General features: G+C 40.0%; 1 protein-coding gene across 1 annotated transcript; it reads left to right on the top strand.

The window, feature by feature from the left end:
• The first annotated feature begins 15,163 nt into the window (after positions 1 to 15,163).
• LOC138886378 (uncharacterized) lies at positions 15,164 to 16,954 on the top strand. Its single transcript, XM_070167467.1, has 2 exons — positions 15,164 to 15,335; positions 15,766 to 16,954. Exon 2 carries the CDS (start codon positions 15,774 to 15,776, stop codon positions 16,806 to 16,808), a length of 1,035 nt encoding a protein of 344 aa, XP_070023568.1. The 5' UTR covers positions 15,164 to 15,335; positions 15,766 to 15,773; the 3' UTR covers positions 16,809 to 16,954.
• Positions 16,955 to 25,216: the final 8,262 nt, after the last annotated feature.

Below are 25,216 nucleotides of genomic sequence, written 5' to 3'. Positions count from 1 at the left end.
TCTTTTCCATCTTAGATAGGGAGGAGCGGTCTGGGATAATGTCTATATTGTATTGAAAGTGTCGAATAAAATCTTGAGCCATGTCATCCCATGTATGACACTTACTGACATCTTGACGAGTATGCCATTCCAAGGCTGCCCCAGTCACGCTCTCATTGAAATACACCATCATACAAGTTAAGCTTTGGCATTTTAAACCCCGCGGGCAAGTGAACGTCAGGGAACATACCCAATTCTTTGTAAGACATGTTAACCTAATCTCCCATCCCTTGCATGTTCTTTAAGGACTGTTCTATGCTTTTTAGTTTCCTGGATATCTCATCCCGCACTTCTTTTCCTGCGGACTTCTCATTTTCAACATGAGGCTCATTTTGAGGGTTATGATTATACGAGTCTGGGACCTAGCAAACCAACTCTGAGGGGTAGTATTGGGCATCGTGAGGTTTGAACTGGTGTTCACTATTGGACTTGAGGAGAGGTTGTTGAGAAGTTGTGATGGTGGGAATAGTGGATATGACAGGCGGGAAATTTTTGGTAAATATAATTGGAGGACGAACAATGGAGCTACTAGGGAGGTTGAGAAAGCTTTGATAAGCAGGAAAATCGGGAGAAAATGGCGGATCATCTGACAGTATGGTCGGGGCTTGGTTGATGGTAGCATCTAGCAAAACTAGGTGGTGGCGGGGATGGTGCTTTTATCCGCCATGTGTTGTCTTAATATCCTTACCTCTTCAACCAACGCATTGTCTTGTTCAACCAATTGCTTTTGGGCACCAGTATCAACCAACTCAATTCTGTTGTCGTCTGCCATTGTCTTTCGACTTTATACTGTAGGGAAGAGTCACAGTTTGAGAACCACAAACCAACCACTCTTCTGCTATAGTGAAAATAACACAGAGGAACAAAATGAAGTCATCCCGTTAGCGTTAGGGCATTCAACAGCAAATAGTATCATATCATATGCAATGCACCTAACCACAATTATCGGTTCTAAAGTGACTTCGAGGGTACGAAGGTCATCTTGGCATCATCCCAATTTTACTCCCCTAGCCCTTTTCTTTTTTTTCTTTTCTTTCTATCACTCCATGGTTTTTCATTTTTTCTCTCTTTTTCTTTCCGATTATCGCTCTTTTCTTGCATCCCACAATTTCCTCCCATTTTTCAAATCCTACAGCTTCATCTCTCTCTTTTTTTTAAAATGATTTGATCGAGCCCTATGTAGGTTGCCTACGTATCATGTTCCACATGAATTAGACCAAGCGTAGTTCTGGAAAATCGAGAATAGACTAAATAAACTAACATTCTCTTTTCTTTTTTTAACTTTAATGATTACTCTGAAGAGAAAAAAAAGAGAGAAGAAAATCTCTTTTTTTAAGACTTAATGTTCTATAATCTATTCTAAACTCAATCTTAAATGAGCATATATTTTTTTCTTTTTTTTTTGAAACAGATACTCTATGAGAAATTATTAAGGAAAAAAATCCTAGAAGAGAAAAATATTTTTTGATTTTTAATATCCTGAAGAAAGATTTCGAAATGAGAAATGAAAAAGAAAAAAATATATTTTTGGATTTCAGTTTTTCATTACCTAAGAGAGAAACTCTAAAGATAAATAAAAGATAAAGTATGTTTTTTTTATTCTATATATAATGTCCTAAGGTTCTAGTGAAAATAAAAAGAATATTTTTTTTATTTTTTATTAAGTTCCCAAAAAAGAACCTCAAAAGGAAAATCTTTTTGGATTTTTGGAATTAATATCTTAAAGAAAACTTCTAAAGAGGTATCAAAAGAAAATTCTTTTTTTTTTGTTTGAATTTTAGTCTTAATATCCTAAAAGAAATATAAAAGCCATTTTTTTTATTTTGAGTTCTAGATATTAATTTCCTAAAGGAAAACCACCTCAAAAGATTTTTTTTTGAATTTATAGAATTAGTATTCTAAAGAAAACTTCTAACGGGAATATAAAAATGCAAAATCTCTTTTTTTGGATTTTTGATTTATAACACATCTTTTCAAATACAAAAATAGGAAGTACAATAACAAAAGACTTGACAAACTTAACTAGACTATGACAGACTCTAACATCACCTGAAAGATTCGACATTACTGTACAAAACTAGAAGGTAAAAGACGACATAAAAAGAAAAACAGACTCAAAACATAAAAAAAAAACTCCTTAAGCAACTCCTGATTGAGCGATCCTAACTGGATGGTCTTGGGGCTTATTGTTACGACCCAATCGGTCGTTTCATGAGTTACTACTCTGTTTTCCCCATTTCTGCTTCTTATTATCTTGTTCAGTTGTATTATGTAATATCGGGTTGGTTGGTTAGGGTTCAAAGAGGTTTTGGAAAGGAATGGGACACTTAGTCTCTTTTGAGTAAGCTTAAGTTAGAAAAGTCAACCGGATGTTGACTTGTGAGTAAACAATCTCAGAATTTGGTTTTTATGATCCGAATAGTTTTGGGAGGTGATTTGGGACTTAGAAGAGTGATCAGAATGTATTTTGGAGGTCCGGAGTAGATTTAGGCTTGAATTGGCGAAATTGGAATTTTGGCGTTTTCCGATTGATATGGGAGATTTTGATATAGGGGTTGGAATGGAATTTTGGAATTTGGAGTAGGTCTGTTGTGTCATTTGTGATATGTGTGAAAAATTTCAGGTCATTCGGACGAGGTTTGATAGACTTTTTGATCGAAACCGAAATTTTGGAAGTTTTGAAATTTCTTAGGCTTGAATCCTATGATGAATTGGTGTTTTAGTATTGTTTTGAGTGATTCGAAGGTTGGAAAAAGTTTGAATGATGTTATGATATATGTTGGCATGTTTGGTTGAGGTCCCGAAGGCCTCGGGTGAGTTTCGGGTGGTTAAACGGATCAATTTCATGTTTTGAAGGTTGCAGATTTTTTGGTTTCAGTTGCAGGCATTTTTGTTCTTCGCGATCGCGTAGAAGGGTCCGCGATCACGTAGGCTTAGTCGAGAAGGGGTGAGATGTGTTCTACGTGATCGCATAGGTAAGGGTGCGATCGCGTTAGGTTAAATGAGGTCAGTCAGTTTTTGTGCTTCGCGATCGCGAGGCATTTTCTGCGATCGCGATTATGGAATTTAAATCGTCGGGCAAAATGTTTAAAAGGCCATTTTCGCGATTTTTGGCCATAGTTCACCATTTTTGAGTCGGTTTTGGAGCTTCTTGAGGGAGATTGAAGAGGGAATTCAAGAGAACTTCTTCGAGGTAAGATTTATGAACTTAATACTCGATTCTTTTATGATTTCTACCTTATTAAACATGAAATTTGTGGAATCTAAAGCCTAAAATTGGAGAGTTAGTGCTTGGAATTTGAGAATTTGATTTGAGGATTTGAGGGGTTGTTTGTGGTCGTATTTTGATGTATTTGATATGTATAAACTCGTGAAGTGCAAGGATTCTAGTTTCATAATTTTTATCGGAATCCGAAACGTGTGCCCGGGGGTCGGGTTTGGCCAATTTTGGGATTTTTTATGTAAATTGGTTATTTTTGAGTGGGCTTTGTTCCCTTAGCATATTTTGATGATATAAATCTGTTTTTAGATAGATTTGGAGCATCCGGAGGCCGAGTCGAGAGGCAAAGGCACTGTAGGCTAGAATTTGGACCGGATTAAGGTAAGTAATGATTGTAAATGTTGTCCTGAGGGTATAAAACCCCGGATTTTACATCGTTATGCTACTTTGAGGTGACACACACGCTAGATGACAAGCGTGGGGTACTGCACCGTTGGAGATTGTGACTTGGTCCGTCCCGTACGACTATTAAGTCGCGTATTTGATTGAAAATTGTTTGATATCATTGTGTTTTGAAAAGTATTATCATGTTTTCGACTGAATGCCATATTTGGGCCTCGTGCCAACTATTTTTGACCCTTAGGAGATTTTTACTACTATTCCTCACTATTTTTACTTCGTAATTGTACTCAGTCATGCTGTATTCTACTATTTTCATAACTCAGCCATATTTACTCGGTTTTTGATATTTCTAAATGACATTTTGGGCTGAGCATCATGTTTTACTATATTGCCCGAGGGGCTTGAGAGATTCTGATTGATTGAGGCCGAGGGCCTGTATTGTGAAGATTATTATGGGATCAGGTTGTGCGCCGCAACATGTGTACTGATTGTGATATTTGAGAGGCCGAGGGCCTGATTTTGTTATGCCACGAGGTGGCTTGTGATAGCGCTTGGGATGTAGGAGCCCCTCTGGAATCTGAACACCCCCAGTGAGTGTGGGTACCCAGTGTGAGATGTGATATTGCCCAAGGGACTGTTGTTGTTTCATGATAACGCCCGAGGGCCTGATACGAGTGATTATGAGTTAGCCCGAGGGGATGGATCTGTTGATATTGTGCCAGAGTGGCGGTTGTGGTACTTGTTTTTCCCAAGGGGTTGTTTTATGTTTCTATCCTTTACTCACTGTTTTCATCACTCGTTTGAAACTATTGGAAAGATGTTTTAAAAATGTTTTACTGAACTGAGATATTTTTACGAGTTTTACTATTTTACTGCATTGTTCGGGACTTATACTGTTGTGTTGTAGCGTTATGTTGTGGTTTACGTGTTTTCTTACTGCTAAGCTGCTTTTACTTTTATTACTTACTGAGTTAGCATACTCACATTGCTCTTTGCACCCTGTATGCAGATCCAGGAGTCTCGGGTCACGCTAGCGAGAGCTTATTTGTCTTCCAGCAGGCTTTCGGAGTTGACTAGGTAGCTGTTTGGCGTTCGCAGCCCAGTGCATCTCCATCCTATCTTTATTTCGCTTTGTATTAGCTTTATTTCAAACTATGTTGTCTTTTCATATTTCTAGACGAGTTGTAGTTACTCATGACTGGTGACACCCCGGTGTCGGGCCGTGTTTTATTGTTGCACTATTCTATTCTACCTTACATTTTGAGATTTTAGCTCATTAATGACTTTTAAATGACTTATTATAACTTTTGGTTAGTTTTGGGGTTTGTGTCAGCTGGCCTAGTTTCATGATAGGCTCTATCACGACCGAGTCCGTTTTAGGGTTGTGACAAGTTGGTATTAGAGCCTATGTAACATAGGTCTCACGGGTCATGAGCCAGTTTAGTAGAGTCTCGCGGATCGGTACGAAGACGTCTATACTTATCCTCTAGAGGCTGTAGAACCTTTAGAAAACTTCACATTCTTGAAATTCCTGTTGTGTGAATCTGTTGATTCTAGTACTATACTTCTGTTATTCTATTCTCTCACAGATGGTGAGGACAAGTGCTACCGGTCAGGGCAGATGACCACTAGTACCACCAGTTGGGGCCACTAGAGGCCGAGGTCGGGATCGAGGCCATGGTAGGGGCAGGGGTGTAGCCCGCACCGCAGCTAAAGCAGCACCTGCAGATCCACCCGTCGCTCCAGTTCAGGATCAGGTCCTAATTGCGGACGCTCTAGCATTACCAGCTCAGGCACCGACTATGCCTATTGTGATTCTAGGACTTCAAGAGGCCCTGACCCAGATTCTCTCTGTGTGCACGGGCCTAGCTCAAGCAGTCTTAGTTACTACAGTCGCAGCTACTTCTTAGGCTGGGGGAGGCACTCAGACTCCCGTCGCGTGCACACTTGAGCAGGTTATGCAGGGACTTCAGACACCGGGGGTGCCTCCAACCCAGCCGGTTATAGCTGCTTAGGACTATGTTGCTCCTGTTATGCCAGAGGACGAGCAATGTAGGTTGGAGAGGTTTGGTAAACTTCAGCCTCCAACTTTCAGCGGTGCAGAGGGCGAGGATGCCCAGGGTTTCTTGGACAAGTGTCAGATGATGCTTCGGACCGCAGGTATTCTGGAGACCAGTGGGGTCTCATTCACTACTTTCTAGTTCTTAGGGGATGCACTTAGTTGGTGGGAGGCTTACGAGAGGAGTAGGCCAGTTGACGCAACGCCCCTTTCTTGGCAGCAGTTCTCCGTCCTTTTTTTGGAGAAGTTTGTACCCGAGTCTCGCCGTGAGGAGCTGCGTAGACAGTTCGAGCAGCTTCGTCAGGGTGACAGATCTGTTACACAGTATGAGATATGATTCTCTGAGTTAGCTCGTCATGCGGTCTGGTTGGTTACCACAGATCGAGAGAGGATCAAGAGGTTTATAGATGGCCTCAGCTTTCAGCTTCGGTTGCTTATGACCAGAGAAAGAGTATCTGGTGCTACCTTTGATGGTGTTGTTAACATAGCTCGATAGATTGAGATTGTTCGTGGCCAGGAGAGGATTGAGAGGGAGGCTAAGAGGCCTCGTGGTCAGGGTGGATTTAGTGGTGCTCCTCATAAGGGTCAGTTTTAGCACGGTAGAGGCCGTCCATTCAAGCTTGCTCAGTCAGCTCACCCAGGTTATCGTGGGACATCATCGGGTCATGGATCTCACAGTTCTCATCAGGTCCATTCATCACTCAGTGCCCTTCTAGCCCAGAGTTCATCCCGTGCTCCATCAATTCAGGTCTCTTCTATGCCAGGTTTTTTTGCTAGTCATCCCGGTACTAGGGGTTCCCTTCAATCCCCGTCTCCAACACCAGGGGGTTGTTATGAGTATGGAGAGTTGGGTCACATGTGGAGGCAGTTTCCTCGTTGCCTTGGGGGTTCATCTCAGTAGAGGAGCCAGCCATCGACTTCAGCACCAGTTACTTTACCACCCACCCACCCAGCTTGGGGTAGAGGACAGTCAGCTAGGGGTATCCCCAGAGGGGGAGGTTAATTAGGTAGTGGTTAGGCCCGTTTCTATGCACTCCCAGCTAGATCCGATGTTATTACTTCAGATGCGGTGATTACAAGTATTGTCTCAGTCTGCCATAGAGATGCTTCTGTGTTATTTGATCTTGGTTCCACTTTTTCATATGTGTAATTGTATTTTACTCGTTATTTGGATACGCCCCGTGAGTCTCTTGTTTCATCTGTTCGTGTATCTACTCTAGTGGGCGATACTATTGTTGTGGACCATGTGTACCGATCGTGTGTGGTGACTATTGGGGGTCTAGGGACCCGAGTGGACCTTTTGTTGGTTTTTATGGTGGACTTTGATGTGATATTGGGCATGGATTGGCTATCTCCGTATCATGCTATATTAGACTGTCATGCTAAGACAGTGACGTTGGCTATGCCGGGTGTGCCACAGATTGAGTGGCGAGGTTCGACTGATTTTGTTCCCAGTAGGATGATTTCATTCTTAAAGGCCCAGCGGATGGTTGGGAGAGGTTGCCTTTCATACTTAGCCTTTGTGAGGGATGTCAGTGCAGAAACTCCTAGTATTGATTCTATTCCTGTTGTAAGGGATTTTCCAGATGTTTTTCCTGCAGACCTGCCGGGCATGCCACCAGATAGGGATATTGATTTTGGTATTGATCTGGTGCCAGACACTTAGCCCATTTCTATTTCACCGTATCATATGGCACCAACGGAGTTGAAGGAACAATGTCAGGAACTCCTTGATAAGGGATTCATTCGGCCTAGTGTGTTGTCTTGGGGTGCGCCTGTTCTATTTGTGAAGAAAAAGGATAGCACAATGAGGATGTGCATTGATTACAGGCAGTTTAACAAAGTCACAATCAAGAACAAGTATCCTTTGCCTCGTATCGATGATTTATTTGACCAGCTTCAGGGAGCGAGAGTGTTCTTCAAGATTGATCTCCATTCAGGTTATCACCAGTTGAAGATTCAGGGACTCGAATATTCTTAAGACAACCTTCAGGACCAGATATGGTCATTATGAGTTCCTTGTTATATCTTTTGGGCTGACCAATGCCCTAGCAGCGTTCATGCATTTGATGAACAGCATGTTTCAGTCTTATCTTGACTCGTTCGTGATTGTTTTCATTGATGATATTCTGGTGTACTTGCGTAGTCAGGAGGAGCACACAGAACATTTGAGAGTTGTGTTGCAGAGGTTGAGGGAGGAGAAGCTTTATGCAAAGTTCTCCAAATGTGAGTTTTGGCTCAGTATAGTGGCTTTCTTGGGGCACGTGGTGCCCAGTGAGGGTATTCAGGTTGATCTGAAGAAGATAGAGACGGTTCAGAGTTGGCCCAGATCGTCCTCAGCCACAGAGATTCATAGCTTTCTTGGATTGGCGGGTTATTACCATCGGTTCGTTCAGGGATTCTCATCTATAGCATCACCCTTAACCAAATTGACTCAAAAGGGTGCTCCATTCAGGTGGACGGATGAGTGTGAGGAGAGCTTTCAGAAGCTCAAGACTGCCTTGACCACAGCTCCAGCGTTAGTTTTTCCATCAGCTTCAAGTTCATATATAGTGTATTGTGATGCTTCGAGAGTTGGTATTGGGTGTGTGTTGATGTAGGAGGGTAGAGTTATTGCTTATGCTTCTCGTCAGTTGAAGCCCCATGAGAAGAACTACCCTGTTCATCATTTGGAGTTGGCTGCCATTGTTCACGCGTTGAAGATTTGGAGGCATTATTTGTACAGTATGTCTTGTGAGGTGTTTACTGATCATCATAGCCTCCAGCACTTGTTCAAATAGAAGGATCTCAATTTGAGGCAGCGGAGATGGTTGGAGCTGTTAAAGGATTATGATAGTACTATCTTGTACCATCCGGGGAAGGCCAATGTAGTGACCGATACTTTGAGTCGGACGGTTAGTTTGGGAAGTCTTGCATTCATTCCTGTTGGGGAGAGACCTCTTGCAGTTGATATTCAGGCCTTGGCCAATCGGTTCTTGAGGTTGGATATTTTGGAGCCCAGTCGGGTATTGGCTTGTGTGATTTCTCGGTCTTCCTTATTTGATCGCATCAGAGAGTGCCAGTATGATGATCCTCATTTTCTTCTCCTTAAGGATAGAGTTCAGCACGACGATGCCAGAGATGTGACTATTGGTAATGATAGAGTATTGAGGATGCATGGCTAGATTTGTGTACCCAATGTGGATGGGCTTCAAGAGTTGATCTTAGAGGAAGCTCATAGCTCACGGTATTCCATCCATCCGGGTGCTGCGAAGATGTATCAGGATCTGAGATAGCATTATTGGTGAAGGAGAATGAAGAAGGACATTGTGATATTTGTAGCTCAGTGTCTCAATTGTCAGCAGGTGAAATATGAGCATCAGAGACCGGGTGGCTTGCTTCAGCAGATGGATATTTCAGAGTGGAAGTGGGAACAGGTCACTGTGGATTTTGTAGTTGGACTTCCACGGACTTTGAAGAAGTTCGATGTTATTTGGGTGATTGTGGATCGGCTGACAAAATCCGTGCACTTCATTCCTGTGTGTACTACCTATTCTTCAGAGCGATTGGCAGGGATCTATATCCGAGAAATTGTTCATTTGCATGGTGTCCCGGTTTCCATCATTTCAGATAGAGGTACTGAGTTTACTTTGTAGTTTTGGAGAGCTGTGCAGAGAGAGTTGGGTACTCAGGTTGAGTTGAGCACAACTTTTCACCCTCAGACAGACGGGCAGACTGACAGCTTTTCGTGTCATTGATTTTGGAGGGTCATGAGATCAGTTTCTACCGATCACGGAGTTTTCTTATAACAATAGTTATCAGTCGAGTATTTAGATGGCTTCATATGAGGCTTTTCATGGGAGACGGTGTAGATCTCTGGTCAGTTGGTTTGAGCCGGGTGAGGCTAGGTGTTTGGGTACAAACTTGGTGCAACATGCTTTAAACAAGGTGAAGGTGATCTAGGAGCAGCTTCATACAACACAGTCGAGACAAAAGAGTTATGCTGATAGGAAGGTTCAAGATGTGTCCTACATGGTTGGTGAGAAGGTTCTGTTGAAGGTTTCACCCATAAAGGGTGTTATGGGATTTGGGAAGAAGGGTAAATTGAGTCCTCGGTTCATTGGGCCTTTTAAGGTACTTCAGAGGATTGGGGAGGTGGCTTATGAGCTTGCTTTGCCACCCAGCTTATCGAGTGTGCATTGAGTATTTCATGTTTCTATGCTTCAAAAGTATATCGGCATTCTGTCTCATGTTTTGGACTTCAGCACGGTTCAGTTAGATGATGAGTTGACTTATGATATGGAGCTAGTGGCTATTTTGGAGCATCAGGTTTGAAAGTTGAGATTAAAAGATATAGCTTCAGTGAAAGTGTAGTGGAGAGGTCGGCCCGTGGAGGAGGCTACCTGGGAGACCGAGTGGGAGATACGGAGCAGATATCCTCACCTATTTGAGGCTTCAGGTATGTTTCTTGACTCGTTCGAGGACGAACGTTTGTTTAAAAGGGGGAGGATGTAACGACCCGGCCGGTCGTTTCATGAGTTACCGCTCTGTTTCCCCCATTACTGCTTCTTATTGTCTTGTTCAGTTGTATTTTGTGATATCGGGTTTGTTGGTTCGGGTTCGGAGAGGTTTTGGAAAGGAATGAGACACTTAGTCTCTTTTGAGTAATCTTAAGTTGGAAAAGTTAATCGGATGTTGACTTGTGAGTAAACGATCTCGGAATTTGGTTTTTATGATTCAGATAGCTTCGGGAGGTGATTTGGGATTTATGAGCGTGATCGGAATGTGTTTTTGAGGTCCGGAGTAAATTTAGGCTTGAATTGGCGAAATTGGAATTTTGACGTTTTTCGGTTGATAGGGGAGATTTTGATATAGGGGTTGGAATGGAATTTTGAAAGTTGTAGTAGGTCCGCTGTGTCATTTGTGACGTGTGTCCAAAATTTCAGGTCATTCGGACGAGGTTTGATTGACTTTTTGATCGAAAGCAGAATTCGGAAGTTTTGGAATTTCTTAGGTTTGAATCCTATGATGAATAGGTGTTTTAATGTTATTTTGAGTGATTCGAAGGTTGGAACAAGTTTGAGTGATATTATGGGATATGTTGGCATGTTTGGTTGAGGTCCCGAGGGCCTCGGGTGAGTTTCGGGTGGTTAAATGGATCAATTTCATGTTTTGAAAGTTGCAAATTTTTTGGTTTCAGTTGCAGGCATTTTTGTTCTTTGCGATCGCGTAGAAGGGTCCGTGATCGTGTAGGCTTAGTCAAGCAGGGGTGAGATTTGTTCTACGCGATCGCATATGTATGGGCGCGATCGTGTTAGGCTATGAAGTTGTTGTTTGCGAACGCAAGGTCAGGGTCGCGTTCGCGTAGAAGGAAAGGAGCTGGTGAGGAGTAGGCAGGTTGTTCAATGCGATCGCGTGGGTGAGGCCGCGATCGCGTGAGTTTGTGAAGCCAGTTCTTCGCGATCGTGTGGAGTTTATTGCGATCGCGTAAGGTTAAATGGGGTCAGTCAGCTTTTGTGCTTCGTGATCGCGAGGCATTTTCCGCGATCGCGATTAAGGAATTTAAATCGCTAGGCAGAATGTTTAAAAGGACATTTTCGCGATTTTTGGCCATAGTTCACCATTTTTGAGTCGGTTTTGGAGCTTCTTGAGGGAGAAGAGGGAATTCAAGAGAATTTCTTGGAGGTAAGATTTATGGACTTAATACTCGATCCTATTGTGATTTCTACCTAATTAAACATGAAATTTGTGGAATCTAAAGCCTAAAATTGGAGAGTTAGGGCTTGGAATTTGAGATCTTGATTTGAGGATTTGAGGGGTCGTTTGTGGTCGGATTTTGATGTATTTGATATATATGAACTCGTGAGAGTGTAAGGATTCTAGTTTCGTAATTTTTATCGGAATCCGAGACGTGGGCCCGAGGGTCGGATTTGGTCAATTTCGGGTTTTTTGATGTAAATTGGTTATTTTCGAGTGGGCTTTGTTCCCTTAGCATATTTTGGATGGTATAAATCTATTTTAGATAGATTTGGAGCATCCGGAGGCCGAGTCGAGAGTCAAAGGCACCGCAGGCTAGAATTTGGACCGGATTAAGGTAAATAATGATTGTAAATGTTGTCCTAAGGGTATGAAACCCCGGATTTCACATCGTTGTGCTACTTTGAGGTGACGCACACGCTAGATGACGAGCGTGGGGTTGTGAACTATTGGGGATTGTGACTTGGTATGTCCCATACGACTATTAAGTATTATCATGTTTTGGGATGAATGCCATATCTGGGCCTCGTGCCAACTATTTTAGACCCTTAGGGAATTTTTATTTCTATTCCTCACTGTTTTTACTTCGTAATTGTACTCAATCATGTTGTATTGTACTGTTTTCATAACTCAGCCATATTTACTCCGTTTTCAATATTTCTAAGTGACATTTTGGGCTGAGCATCATATTTTACTGAGGCCGAGGGCCTATGTTGTGGGGATTATTATGGGATCGTGTTGCGCGCTGCAGCATGTGTAATGATTATGATATTTGAGAGGCCGAGGGCCTGATTTTGTTATGCCACGAGGTGGCTTGTGATAGCGCTTGTGCTGTAGGAGCCCCTCCGGAGTCTGAATACCCCAGTGAGCACGGGTACCCAGTGTGAGACGTGATATTGCCCGAGGGGCTGTTATTGTTTCATGATATTGCCCGAGGGGCTGATGCAAGTGATTGTGAGGTAGCTGGAGGGGCTGGATCTATTAATATTATACCCGAGGGCGGTTGTGGTACTTGTTTTGCCCGAGGGGCTATTTTACGTTTCTATCCTTTACTCACTGTTTTCATCACTCGTTTGAAACTATTGGAAAGATATTTTAAAGAAGGTTTACTAAACGGAGATGTTTTTACTAGTTTTATTGTTTTACTGCTTTACTGCATTGTTCTGGACTTATACTGTTATGTTGTAGCGTTATGCTATGGTTTACGTGTATTCTTACTGCTCAACTGATTTTACTTTAATTACTTACTGAGTTGACATACCCACATTACTCCCTGCACCACCCGGTGTGCATATCCAGGAGTCTCGGGTCACACTAGCGAGAGCTGATTTGTCTTCCAGTAGGCTTTCGGAATTGACTAGGTAGCTTGGCGTTCGCAGCCCAATGCTTCTCCTTCCTATCTTTATTCCACTTTGTATTAGCTTTATTTCAGACTATATAGTCTTTTCATATTTCTAGTTGTAGTTGCTCATGATTGGTGACACCCCGATGTCGGGCCGTATTTTGTTGTCGCATTGTTCTATCATACTATTATAACTTTTGGTTGGTTTTGGGGTTTGTGTCGGTTGGTCTAGTTTCACGATTGGCGCCATCACGATCGGGTCCATTTTAGGGTCGTGACACTTCAGTCATGCTCAAACTCCGGTAAGTAGATCCACACCTGTATGAGAAAACTCAGACCAAATAGAGTTAAAGACTTAGAACACTATGTGAGACAATAATACTTCCTATTGGACACATGCAAGACATGACTGAGACTATTTTTGCAAAATGGCCTATGTGGCTAAGAAGTGGCTAAAAGTGCAAACTCAACAAATGTGACCTCTAAGACATGGAAAAATTACTTTGCAGAAATGACCCATTTTGTAGAAACGACCAACGTGGCCAAAAAATGGTTAATCATGCAAATCCAACAGAATGGACCTTAAACAGAGAGGACACCTTGTTGTGGACTTAGGACTCTATGACATGGGTCACCGAACCAAATTTGAGAAAATGACCCTATTTTGCAAGAATGATCGATGTGGCCAAACCCCACTAGTGGAATTTTACTAGGTATGTTGTTGTTGTTGTTGTTGGTCGATGTGGCCAAAAGCGGCTAGACATGCAAATTCGACTAGGACGGGCCTTAAAGTAAAGAGACAATTAATTCTGGATTCAAGACTCTCGAACACAGTTCAACAAGCCACTTTGCAAAAATAACCCTATTTCACGAAAAAGACCGATGTGGCCAAAAGTGGTTAGACATGCAAGATTTGGCTACGATACTCGAAGCCAAAAACTTAAGACTCTCTAGGAAGATCGGACCCTACGTGGGCTGCCTACGTATCCAGTCCCGAAAAACGAGAATCAGGTATGCGTAGTTCGGTAAGATTGGATATGGGTAAGAAATAATAAAAAAATAAAAATAAAAATTAAATTAAATGATTTGGAGAAAACATATTTTTGTCTTTTTCTTTTTCTTTTTGATAAAAAGATGGAAAAGTGCATAATATTTTTGGAACTTTCATTTTCATTTTTTGGGGTCTTTTTCTTGAAAAATATTGTAAAAGAAAAGTATAATCGGGCCTCACATGTTTCATTTTTACACTTCACCCTCTTTTCTTTCTCATTTACCCTCATCATCATTGGTCCGAAAAATAATCTATTTACCCTTGAAGAATGCAACATGTAGAACATAACCCTTATGTTGGGTCTTCTAAGTCAAATGCAAGTGATGCAAACAAACTTTCCTATTGGGGATCCGGTAAGAGGCTATGTTATTCTAGGTTTAAAACCTGGGTGTATTGTTTTAGACCTAACTTACCCGAGCAGACAGTTCGAGCCGGGGGAGGGGGGACAGCATACCGGGAATACAAAAGTTTCACCAGCTTTGCAACTTGTCCGAACCTCGTTCTAACAATATCAAAGCGGTAAAAAGTGACATTTAGCACATTAGACTCAAACACGTAAAAATCATATAATAAATAAAAGCCAACTATAACAGCTATTCTAAGCTCGAATTCTGAACCCTGAACCAGATATTCTGAGCTCGTCCCCAGTAGAGTCGCCAGAGCTGTCACACCTCCTATTTTCCGAATGGGAGATAGGGACTTTTTTTAATTAAAGTGACATTAATCGAAATGAAATTATTTATTTATTTCAGAGTCGCCACTTGGAATATTTATGGTGTCCCAAGCCACCGATTTATTTTAAATCCCAAATTGAGGAAATTGACTCTTATTTATGGTCCGCGAACACAGAAGACCGCGTAAGAAATTCTGTTAACCCGGGAGAAGGTGTTAGGCACTCCCGAGTTCCGCGGTTTTAGCACGATCGCTCAACTATTAATAATTGGCCTAATTATTTGATTGACTACATATTTAAATCTATTGTGCATTTTTACCTTTTTGATCGCTTTTAGTATTTAAAATCGTGTGGACTTTACAAAGTTTGAACCATTAACAAAGATGCTGTTGAAACACATGAATAAGGAGAACTTAGTTGAAGGGAAAACTCCAAACATGAATTACAAGTTTTTGTTTAATAAAATCTTGTTATGATGAATATCACATTGTGGTGGATGTCTACTCTTCTTCCATGATCTTTAGCTAAAATGCTTAATGACATATTCAATGACATAATTTGTATGTTCAATGACATATTCCATGACATATTTTCTTCACTTTTTATGCCTATATAAAGACCTTGTAATAGATAGGAAAAATACACAATTGAAGAAGAAATAAGAATCTCTCTTCCTCTCTTTCTCTCTATATCTCTTAGTTTGTTTTTGCTTGTTCTATATTGTTATTTTGGGTTATATTTCATAACACGTTATCAGCACGAAGCTCTAATTTTATTCTTAACTCCAGCTAAGTTGAGCCATATTTTATTGAGGTATGTATCATTATAATCATTTTATTTATGGCAGTACATATATCATATGCTTAATTCTTACAACCTAAATTTTTCTTTGCAATTTTTGATAATTTACATCATTCATGTTGTTGTTCCCTTTTTCATATTTTTGTTTATCATGTTGTTTTTCACACCTGACACAATACCATTAAAAAAAATGTATGCATATGTATGTAGTGTATACATTATCTAGTCACTGCAACTAATAAAATGTTAAATTCTATATATATCAATAATATAAAGTGAAATGAAATAATATATAGTTTCTATTTTATGGCATGAATAAAATGAAATAGTAGATTGCTAACATGATATAGCTTTATTTTCATTTGTTTTACCTTAATCGATTTGTTTCATTAATTGTTTATTATTATAATTATTTCTCTAACTTATTCATCTTTTATGATAGTTTTCACTATGTCAAATTTATCAAAACTTGAATTTGTGGCACTTGACATCACCGGGAAGAACTATTTATCATGGGTCCTTGATGCTGAAATTCACCTCGACGCTAAAGGTCTTGGAAATACGATTATACAAGGAAATGAAGCATCAAATCAGGATAAAGCGAAAGCCATGATTTTCCTTCGCCATCATTTACATGAAGGGTTAAAAACTGAATATTTAACAGTAAAAGATCCACTTGAATTATGGATTAATTTGAAGGATCGATATGACCACCTAAAACTTACGGTATTACCAAAAGCTCGGTATGAGTGGATACATTTAAGGTTGCAAGACTTTAAAACTGTAAGTGAGTATAATTCTGCTATCTTTAAAGTAAGTTCTCTATTAAAATTATGTGGAGACACTATCACAGATGAGGACTTATTGGAAAAAACATTTTCTACTTTTCACGCTTCAAATGTGGTGCTACAACAACAATACCGTGAAAAAGGTTTTAAGAAATATTCTGAGTTAATCACATGCCTACTTGTGGCTGAGCAGAATAATACTCTATTAATGAAAAATCATGAAGCCCGTCCTACTGGGTCAACTCCATTTCCGGAAGTGAATGCTATAGCAACATATGATAAGTTTGAAAGAAAACAAAATAATTACCGTGGTCGTGGACATGGTTATAAACGTGGACGTGGCAGGGGGCGAAACAATTATCGTCATTATGGTGGAAATAAATGGGAGAACAATAAGGGTTCTCAAATTAATCATTCAAAAGGTAAAGCTAGTATATGTCACCGATGTGGTATGAGAGGTCATTGGGCGCGCATTTGTCGTACGCCAGAACATTTTGTCAAACTTTATCAAGCCTCCCTCAAGAAAAAAGAAAATAATGTGGAGGCACACTTGACCTTTCAAAATAATAATGATGAAGCAGGTCCCTCAAATAAATATGATTCTAAGGCACATCCTGCATATAAAGATGATGATTTTGAAGGCCTAACAAATATTACTCATTTAGAAGTTGGAGACTTCTTTGAGGATATTGACTGAAGAATGAATCATCTTACTGGGGAATGAAGTTATAAAAGTTGTTATGTTTATGTTTGCAACTAGTTTATTTTTTCTTGAGTGTATTTTCCTAATGCATCATGTATTGCTAGTTTCTATATTTCTAATGTATTTCTTAATGTTTTTTTTGCTTGTCTTTCATATTTCTTATGATGTATTATTTGTCTTTTTTATGAAGAATATGAAAATTCCCCAGTCTTCAGTTGGACTCAAGATTAATAAAGATGATATATGTCTTCTGGATAGTGCTACAACACACACTATTTTAAAAGATAAGAGATATTTCTCTTATTTGGTAATGAAAGAAGCGAATGTTAATACAATATCCGGTAGTACAAGATTAATTGAAGGTTCTGGAAGAGCCAATTTATTACTACCAGGAGGAACAAATTTGGCTATTGATGAAGCACTATATTGTAGTAAATCTCAAAGAAACTTATTAAGTTTCAAAGATATTCGCCAAAATGGCTATCATATTGAGACTACAAATGATGAAAAGATTGAATATCTTTATATTACTACAATAACGTCCGGTAAGAAATATGTGCTTGAAATGTTACCCGCTTTTTCCTCCGGCTTATACTACACAAGTATTAGCAGGATTGAAACACATGCCGTAGTAAACAAGAAGTTTACTAATCAAGATAATTTTATTATTTGGCATGACCGGTTGGGCCATCCTGGTTCTAATATGATGCGTAAAATAATTGAGAATTCACATGGACATGCAATGAAGAATCAGAAAATTCTTCAATTTAAGGAATTCTCTTGTGCTGCATGTTCTCAAGGAAAATTAATTATTAGACCATCAACTATTAAAGTTAGGATGGAATCCCCTGCATTTCTGGAACGTATACAAGGTGATATATGTGGGCCCATTCACCCTCCATGTGGACCATTCAAATATTATATGGTTTTGATAGATGCATCTACAAGATGGTCACATGTGTGCTTACTATCAACTCGCAATATGGCATTTGCGAGATTGTTGGCTCAAATAATAAAGCTAAGAGCACAGTTTCCAGATTATGCAATTAAGACAATCCGTCTTGATAATGCTGGTGAGTTTACATCCCAAGCCTTTAATGATTATTGTATTTCAACTGGGATTACCATTGAGCATCCGGTTGCTCATGTTCATACACAAAATGGTCTAGCAGAATCATTGATCAAACGCCTCCAATTAATTGCTAGACCAATGCTTATGAGAACAAAACTTCCCATTTCAGTATGGGGTCATGCTATTTTGCACGCAGCATCACTTGTGCGGATAAGGCCCACAAGTTATCATAAAGTCTCCCCATTGCAATTGGCTTTTGGTCAGGAGCCAAATATTTCCCATCTTAGGATCTTTGGTTGTGCGATATATGTTCCAATTGCTCCACCACAACGCACAAAGATGGGTCCTCAAAGAAGGTTGGGGATATATGTTGGATATGAATCTCCTTCAATTATAAAATATCTAGAGCCGATGACTGGAGATTTATTTACGGCAAGATTTTCTGATTGTCATTTTGATGAATCAGTATATCCAACATTAGGGGGAGAAAATAAGCAGCTGAAAAAGAATATAGATTGGAATGCATTATCACTGTCTCATTTAGATACTCGAACAAATCAATGTGAACAAGAGGTTCAAAAGATTATTCATTTGCAAAATATTGCAAATCAATTGCCAGATGCATTCACTGACCTACCAAGGGTGACCAAGTCACATATTCCAGCTGCTAATGCACCAATTCGAGTTGATATCCCGACAGGACAATTAATTAAAGCAAATGAGTCTAAGCCATGCTTGAAACGTGGTAGACCAATCGGTTCTAAAGATAAAAATCCTCGAAGAAGAAAAGGAGCAAATGATCAAAGTGAACATAACACGGAGGTAGTGGCTCAAGAAGAGCCCCAAGACGTAACAAATGATAAGACCTTAGGGGAGGTCCAGGTACCTGAAAATAATGAAAATGAAGAGATATCAATAAGTTACGTCTCAACCGGGAAAAGATGGAACCGAAATAATGTTGTTATCGATAACATTTTTGCTTATAATGTTGCTGTTGAAATAATGCAACAAGATGAGGATCTTGAACCAAAATCTGTCAATGAATGTAGACAGAGAAATGATTGGCCAAAATGGAAAGACGCTATCCAGGCAGAGTTAACTTCACTTGGAAAACGTGAAGTCTTCGGACCCATAGTTCGAACACCTGAAGGCATAAAGCCAGTAGGGTATAAATGGGTTTTTGTGCGGAAACGAAATGATAAAAATGAAGTCGTTAGATATAAAGCACGACTTGTGGCACAAGGGTTTTCCCAAAGGCCTGGAATTGATTATATGGAGACATATTCTCCTGTAGTGGATGCTATCACCTTCAGGTATCTCATAAATATGGCAGTGCAAGAAAAACTTGATATGCATCTAATGGATGTTGTTACAGCCTATTTGTATGGATCATTAGACAACGAAATTTTTATGAAAGTACCTGAGGGATTTAAAGTGCCAGAAGCATATAAAAGTTTTCGAGAAACTTGTTCAATAAAGCTTCAGAAATCTTTATACGGATTGAAACAATCAGGTCGTATGTGGTACAATCGCCTGAGTGAATACCTGTTGAAAGAAGGGTACAAGAATGATCCAATTTGTCCTTGTGTCTTTATAAAAAGGTCTGGATCTGAATTTGTTATAATCGCTGTGTATGTTGATGATTTAAATATCATTGGAACTCCTGAGGAGCTTCCAAAAACAGTAGACTGTTTGAAGAAAGAATTTGAAATGAAAGATCTTGGAAAGACAAAATTTTGTCTTGGTCTACAAATTGAGTATATGAAAGATGGAATATTTGTCCATCAATCAACATATACCGAAAAGATTTTAAAGCGATTCTATATGGATAAAGCACATCCATTGAGTACCCCAATGGTTGTGAGATCACTTGATATAAAGAAAGATCCATTCCGACCTCATGAAAATGATGAAGAGCTTCTTGGTGCCGAAGTACCATATCTTAGTGCAATTGGGGCATTAATGTATCTTGCCAATAATTCCCGACCAGATATAGCTTTCTCAGTAAGTTTATTGGCAAGATTTAGTACTTCGCCAACACAAAGACACTGGAATGGTATTAAACATATATTCAGATACCTCCAAGGGACCATTGATATGGGTTTATTTTATTCAAACGAATCCAAGCCATCATTGATTGGTTATGCAGATGCAGGATATTTGTCTGATCCACACAAAGGTCGATCTCAGACAGGCTATTTATTTACAAGTGGAGGTACAACCATATCATGGCGTTCGACAAAACAAACTATGGTTGCTACTTCTTCAAATCATGCAGAGATAATAGCCATTCACGAAGCAAGTCGAGAATGCGTTTGGTTAAGATCTATAACTCAACACATTCAGCAAACATGTGGTTTTTCTTCGAAAGAGAATATTCCAACAATATTGTATGAAGACAATGCTGCATGCATAGCTCAATTGAAAGGAGGATATATCAAAGGAGATAGAACAAAACACATTTCACCAAAATTCTTTTTCACTCATGATCTTCAGAAGAATGGTGAAATAGATGTACAACAAGTTCGTTCAAGTGATAATTTGGCTGATCTGTTCACTAAGGCATTACCAACCTCAATATTTGAAAAGCTGATATATAAGATTGGAATGCGTCGTCTTCGAGACATTAAGTGATTTTTCATCAGGGGGAGTAACTACACGCTGCACTCTTTTCCTTAACCAAGGTTTTGTCCCACTGGGTTTTCCTGGTAAGGTTTTTAATGAGGCAGCAAGCAATGCATATCATACATAATTATGTACATCCCAATATTTTTTTTAGAGAGTTTTTAACAAGGCACATTATCTATGGACATCCAAGGGGGAGTGTTATGATGAATATCACATTATGGTGGATGTCTACTCTTCTTCCATGATCTTTAGCTAAAATGCTTAATGACATATTCAATGACATAATTTGTATGTTCAATGACATATTCCATGACATATTTTCTTCACTTTTTATGCCTATATAAAGGCCTTGTAATAGATAGGAAAAATACACAATTGAAGAAGAAATAAGAATCTCTCTTCCTCTCTTTCTCTCTATATCTCTTAGTTTGTTTTTGCTTGTTCTATATTGTTATTTTGGGTTATATTTCATAACAAATCTAACTTAGTTCTTGGTCATATTAAATCCTACCCAAAAGAGCACTCCTGCCGTTTTCGTAATTCTGCCTCAATTGTATATTATTGGATTTGCATCCAAGCCTTAACTAATTAAATAACCCATAGTGATTTACACAGACAACTCACACAAAACAAATTTTATAGACCGATTTGCTGGGCTCAGGATTCTTAAAATGTCAAAGACCAGTGGCTTATATTCATATAGTCCAAAACAAATTAAGCCATAAAGCTTACATGTGATATAATTAAACTATCATAATAGTAACATCGCTTCAAAGAATTCAAACCTAGATCATCACTTGTTTTGGGAATAAATTCTGTGTTTCAAGGCCTTAGAACCTCCTTTTTGTCTCATTTTGATTTGCGTGCACAGTCCGGGCGTGTATCCGGAAAGCCATTATGTGAAAATCTGTGAAAAATGATATATTTTGCTTTTAAAATGAATTTAAGTTGATTTCGGTCAACATTTTGGGTAAACGGACCCGTGATTCAACGATCCCGGAGGGTCCGTAGGAAAATATGGGACTTGGCGTATGTCCGGAATTGAAATCCGAGATCCCAAGCCCGAGAAAGGAATTTTTGAAGAAAATTGTTTAACTAAAATTATAAGAGTTTTTAGAAATTTGAATGTGTTTGAATTTGATGGTATCGGGCTCGTATTTTAGTTCCAGAGCCCGGTACAGGTCTTATATGGCATTTAAGTTGAGCCTGTAAAATTTGGTAAGAAATGGAGGTCATATGACGTAATTCGGAACCTTAGTTGTAAAATTTGAAACTTTGAAAGTTCTTGAGATTTTCTTTGGTTTTGATGCTATACTTGTAATTGTTGAGGTTATTTTGATGATTTGATCCCGCAAGCAAGTCCGTATGATGTTTTCAGGTTAGAGTGCATGTTTGGTTTGGAGCCTCGAGGGCTCGGGTGAGTTTTGGATAGGTCACAGAGTAAAATTGGACTTAGGAGCAAGTGCTGGTATCTGGTATTTTTGCCCAGGCCTCTGATCTCTCAATTGCGAAGTTCTCAGGCTTGGTAATTGCAACCCAGGCATCGCAAATGCGAACCAAGCCTGGGCAGGCCCTTTTCGCAAATGCGAACCATGGGTGGGAATTGCGAAGCCCCCCTTTCGCAAATGCGATGTTACCTCCGCAAATGAGAAGGTGACTGGATTTCTTCTTGTTCTTCATAATTGCGAAGATAGCAGGTTCCAAAGGGGTTCGCAATCTGCGACATGCTAAATCATAACTTAGCCGAAAATTCTTCATTTTTCAAACTTTCTCAAAACCTAAACTCTCTTGGGCGATTTTCTAAAGAAAAGTTCTTCTCCAAATCGATTGTAAGTCATTTCTAACTCATTTTCTTTAATCTATAACATCTTTTCACATGATTTCAACTCAAAATCAAGGGTTTTCATGCGGGAAATTGGGTGTTTTGGGTAGAACCTAGGATTTTCAATTTTTGGGGATTTGGACCTCGATTTGAGGTTCGATTTCAAAACAAATTATATATATTTGAGTTCGTGGGTGAATGGGTAATCGGGTTTTGGTTCGAACCTCGGGTTTTGACCATGTAGGCCCGGGGTCGATTTTTGACTTTTTGGGAAAACCATTGGAAAACTAATTTTCATGCATTAGAATTGATTCATTCAGGATTTATTGATATCGTTTAGTAAATTGTGGCTAGATACAAGTGAGTTGGTGGTGGAATCAAGAGGTAAAGCGGTAGTTGAGGCTTAATTGTGTTCGTGGCTTTGAGGTAAGTATTTGGTCTAACCTTAGCTTGAGCGATTAGGAGTTGTGTCTTATTTGCTATGTGCTAATTGTGGAATACGATATATAGGCATGGTGACGAGTATCTATACGTCAGTATCAAGCATGCATGTGAGTCTCGTATTGTAATTGTTGTGACTCCGTTGTGATTTATTCATGCTTAATATGATGATTATCATTGTTGGTTCCTTTGCCGGGATGTTATTATTTATAATATTATCTCCCTTGCCGAGATTCTTTCATGATTGATATTGAATTGCAAATGGGATAGGGTTGCACGCCACAACGGTAATATATAAAATGGGATCGGGTTGCACGCCGCAACGGTAATATATGAAATAGGATCGGGTTGCATGACGCAACGGTAATATATGAAATAGGATCGGGTTTCACGCCGCAACGGTGATATATGAAATGGGATCGGGTTGCACGACGCAACGGTAATATATGAAATGGGATCAGGTTGCACGCCACAACGGTATTATATAAAATGGGATCAAATTTCACGCCGCAACGGTATTACATGATTTGGGATCGGGTTGCTCGCCGAAACAAGAAAGAAATGAAAGTGAATATTGTGTTTGTTTTCCTTATTCTTGTTGGCAATTTAATTATGGTTTTTCTTTACATTCCTCTTTTGGTATCCTGTTATTATCTGATACTCCCTGCAGCATGCTTTCCCCCTCCCATCTTTAACTGTAAATATCTGCTTTTATTTTTCCGATGTATATGAGTTAACTACACATGTTTATTTGGTAGTCTGGTCCTAGCCTCGTCACTACTTTGCCGAGGTTAGGCTAGGCACTTATCAGCACATGGGGTCGGTTGTGCTGATACTACACTCTGCACTGTGTAGATCCTGGTGCTGCAGCTTTTGGACCGCAGTGAAGTTGCTGCCTTCAGTCTATTCAAGCGACCCGAGGTAGTCCTGCAGGCGTCCGCAGGCCTTGTGGTCTCCTTCTATCTTTTCAGTCTGCTTCTTTTATGTATTTCAGAGACATCATTTTATTTATCTTTCGGACCCTTCTTTGTAGTATTCCTAGACATTCTGTGATATTGTGACACCAATTTTGGGTAGTCTATGTTTAAGGATTTGATCGGAATAATTAAATTGTTATATTTCATTCTTACGCTTATTTAATTCCACTGTTTATATGATGTTAATTCCTAATTGTTAAAGGATTAAAAAAATGGAAAAGGTAAGTATTTGAAATGATTGTCTTGCCTAGCTTTCACTAGTAGGCGCCATCATGACTCCCGAAGGTGGGAAATTTGGATTGTGACAAGTTGGTATCAGAGCTCAAGGTTACTTAGGTCTCACAATTCACGGAGAAGCTTAGTAGAGTCTGAGGGATCGGTACGGAGATGTCTGTATTTCTCCCTAGAGGCTACAGAGTTAGGAAAAACTTCACATCTATTCTTTCTTGTCGTGCGACTCGATTTCTCAATGCTAATTGAACTTCTACTCTGTTCTCTCGCAGATGGTGAGATCACGTACCGCTTCATCAGCTGACCAGTAGCCCGAGCCTCCAGTAGCAGCTCCTGCGAGGGGCAGAGGCCGTGCTAGGGCCCGAGGTAGAGGCAGAGCCCAGCCTAGAGCTCGAGCAGCAGCACCAGTGGTGGAGTCTCAGGTTGAGTTTTACGAGGAGGTTCCAGCCCAGTCAGTTCCAGTGGGGCCAGCTCAGGTCCCAGAAGGGTTCATCGCCACCCCGGTACTTCAGGATGCTCTGGTGTGTCTAGTGGGCCTTATGGAGAGTGTCTCCCAGGTAGGCTTACTTCCGGTAGCACCAGCCGTCTCTCAGGCTGGAGGAGGATCCTAGAGTCCTGTTACTCGCACTCTAGAGCAGATGTATCCCCAGTTTTAGATGCCAGCAACTCAGCCAGTTGGGTAGTTCAGCCTGGCATTGTGGCACAGACCAGAGAGGGGCCAGCTATGTCTGTTGATGCCTTGTGGAAATTGGACAGGTTTACCAATCTCTTCACTACCACTTAAAGCGGTGCATCTTCAAAGGATCCCTAGGATTATTTGGACAGATGTCATGAGGTTCTCAGTAACATGGGGATAGTGGATTCCAATGGGGTCGACTTTGCTGCTTTTCACTTGTCTGGATCCGCCAAGACTTGGTGGAGAGATTATTGTTTGGCTAGACCATTTGGGTCACCAGCTTTGACTTGGGATCAGTTTTCTCAGCAATTTCTGGAGAAGTTTCTTCCTATCACTCAGAGGGAAAATTATCGGAGACAGTTTGAGCATATCAAGCAGGGTTCTATGACTGTTACTCAGTACGAGACCAGGTTTATTGATTTGGCCCGTAATGCTCTTCTTATACTTCCCACTAAGAGAGAGAGAGAGAGAGAGTAAGGAGATTCCTTGAGGGACTCGTTCAGCCTATTCGATTGTAGATGGCTAAGGAGACGGGGAGCGAGATTTCTTTTCAGG

Source organism: Nicotiana sylvestris, chromosome 2 (assembly GCF_000393655.2).
Source record: "Nicotiana sylvestris chromosome 2, ASM39365v2, whole genome shotgun sequence".
Taxonomy (NCBI): domain Eukaryota; kingdom Viridiplantae; phylum Streptophyta; class Magnoliopsida; order Solanales; family Solanaceae; genus Nicotiana; species Nicotiana sylvestris.
Note: the sequence above shows the minus strand (reverse complement) of the source record. Positions and strands in the feature narration are given on the sequence as shown.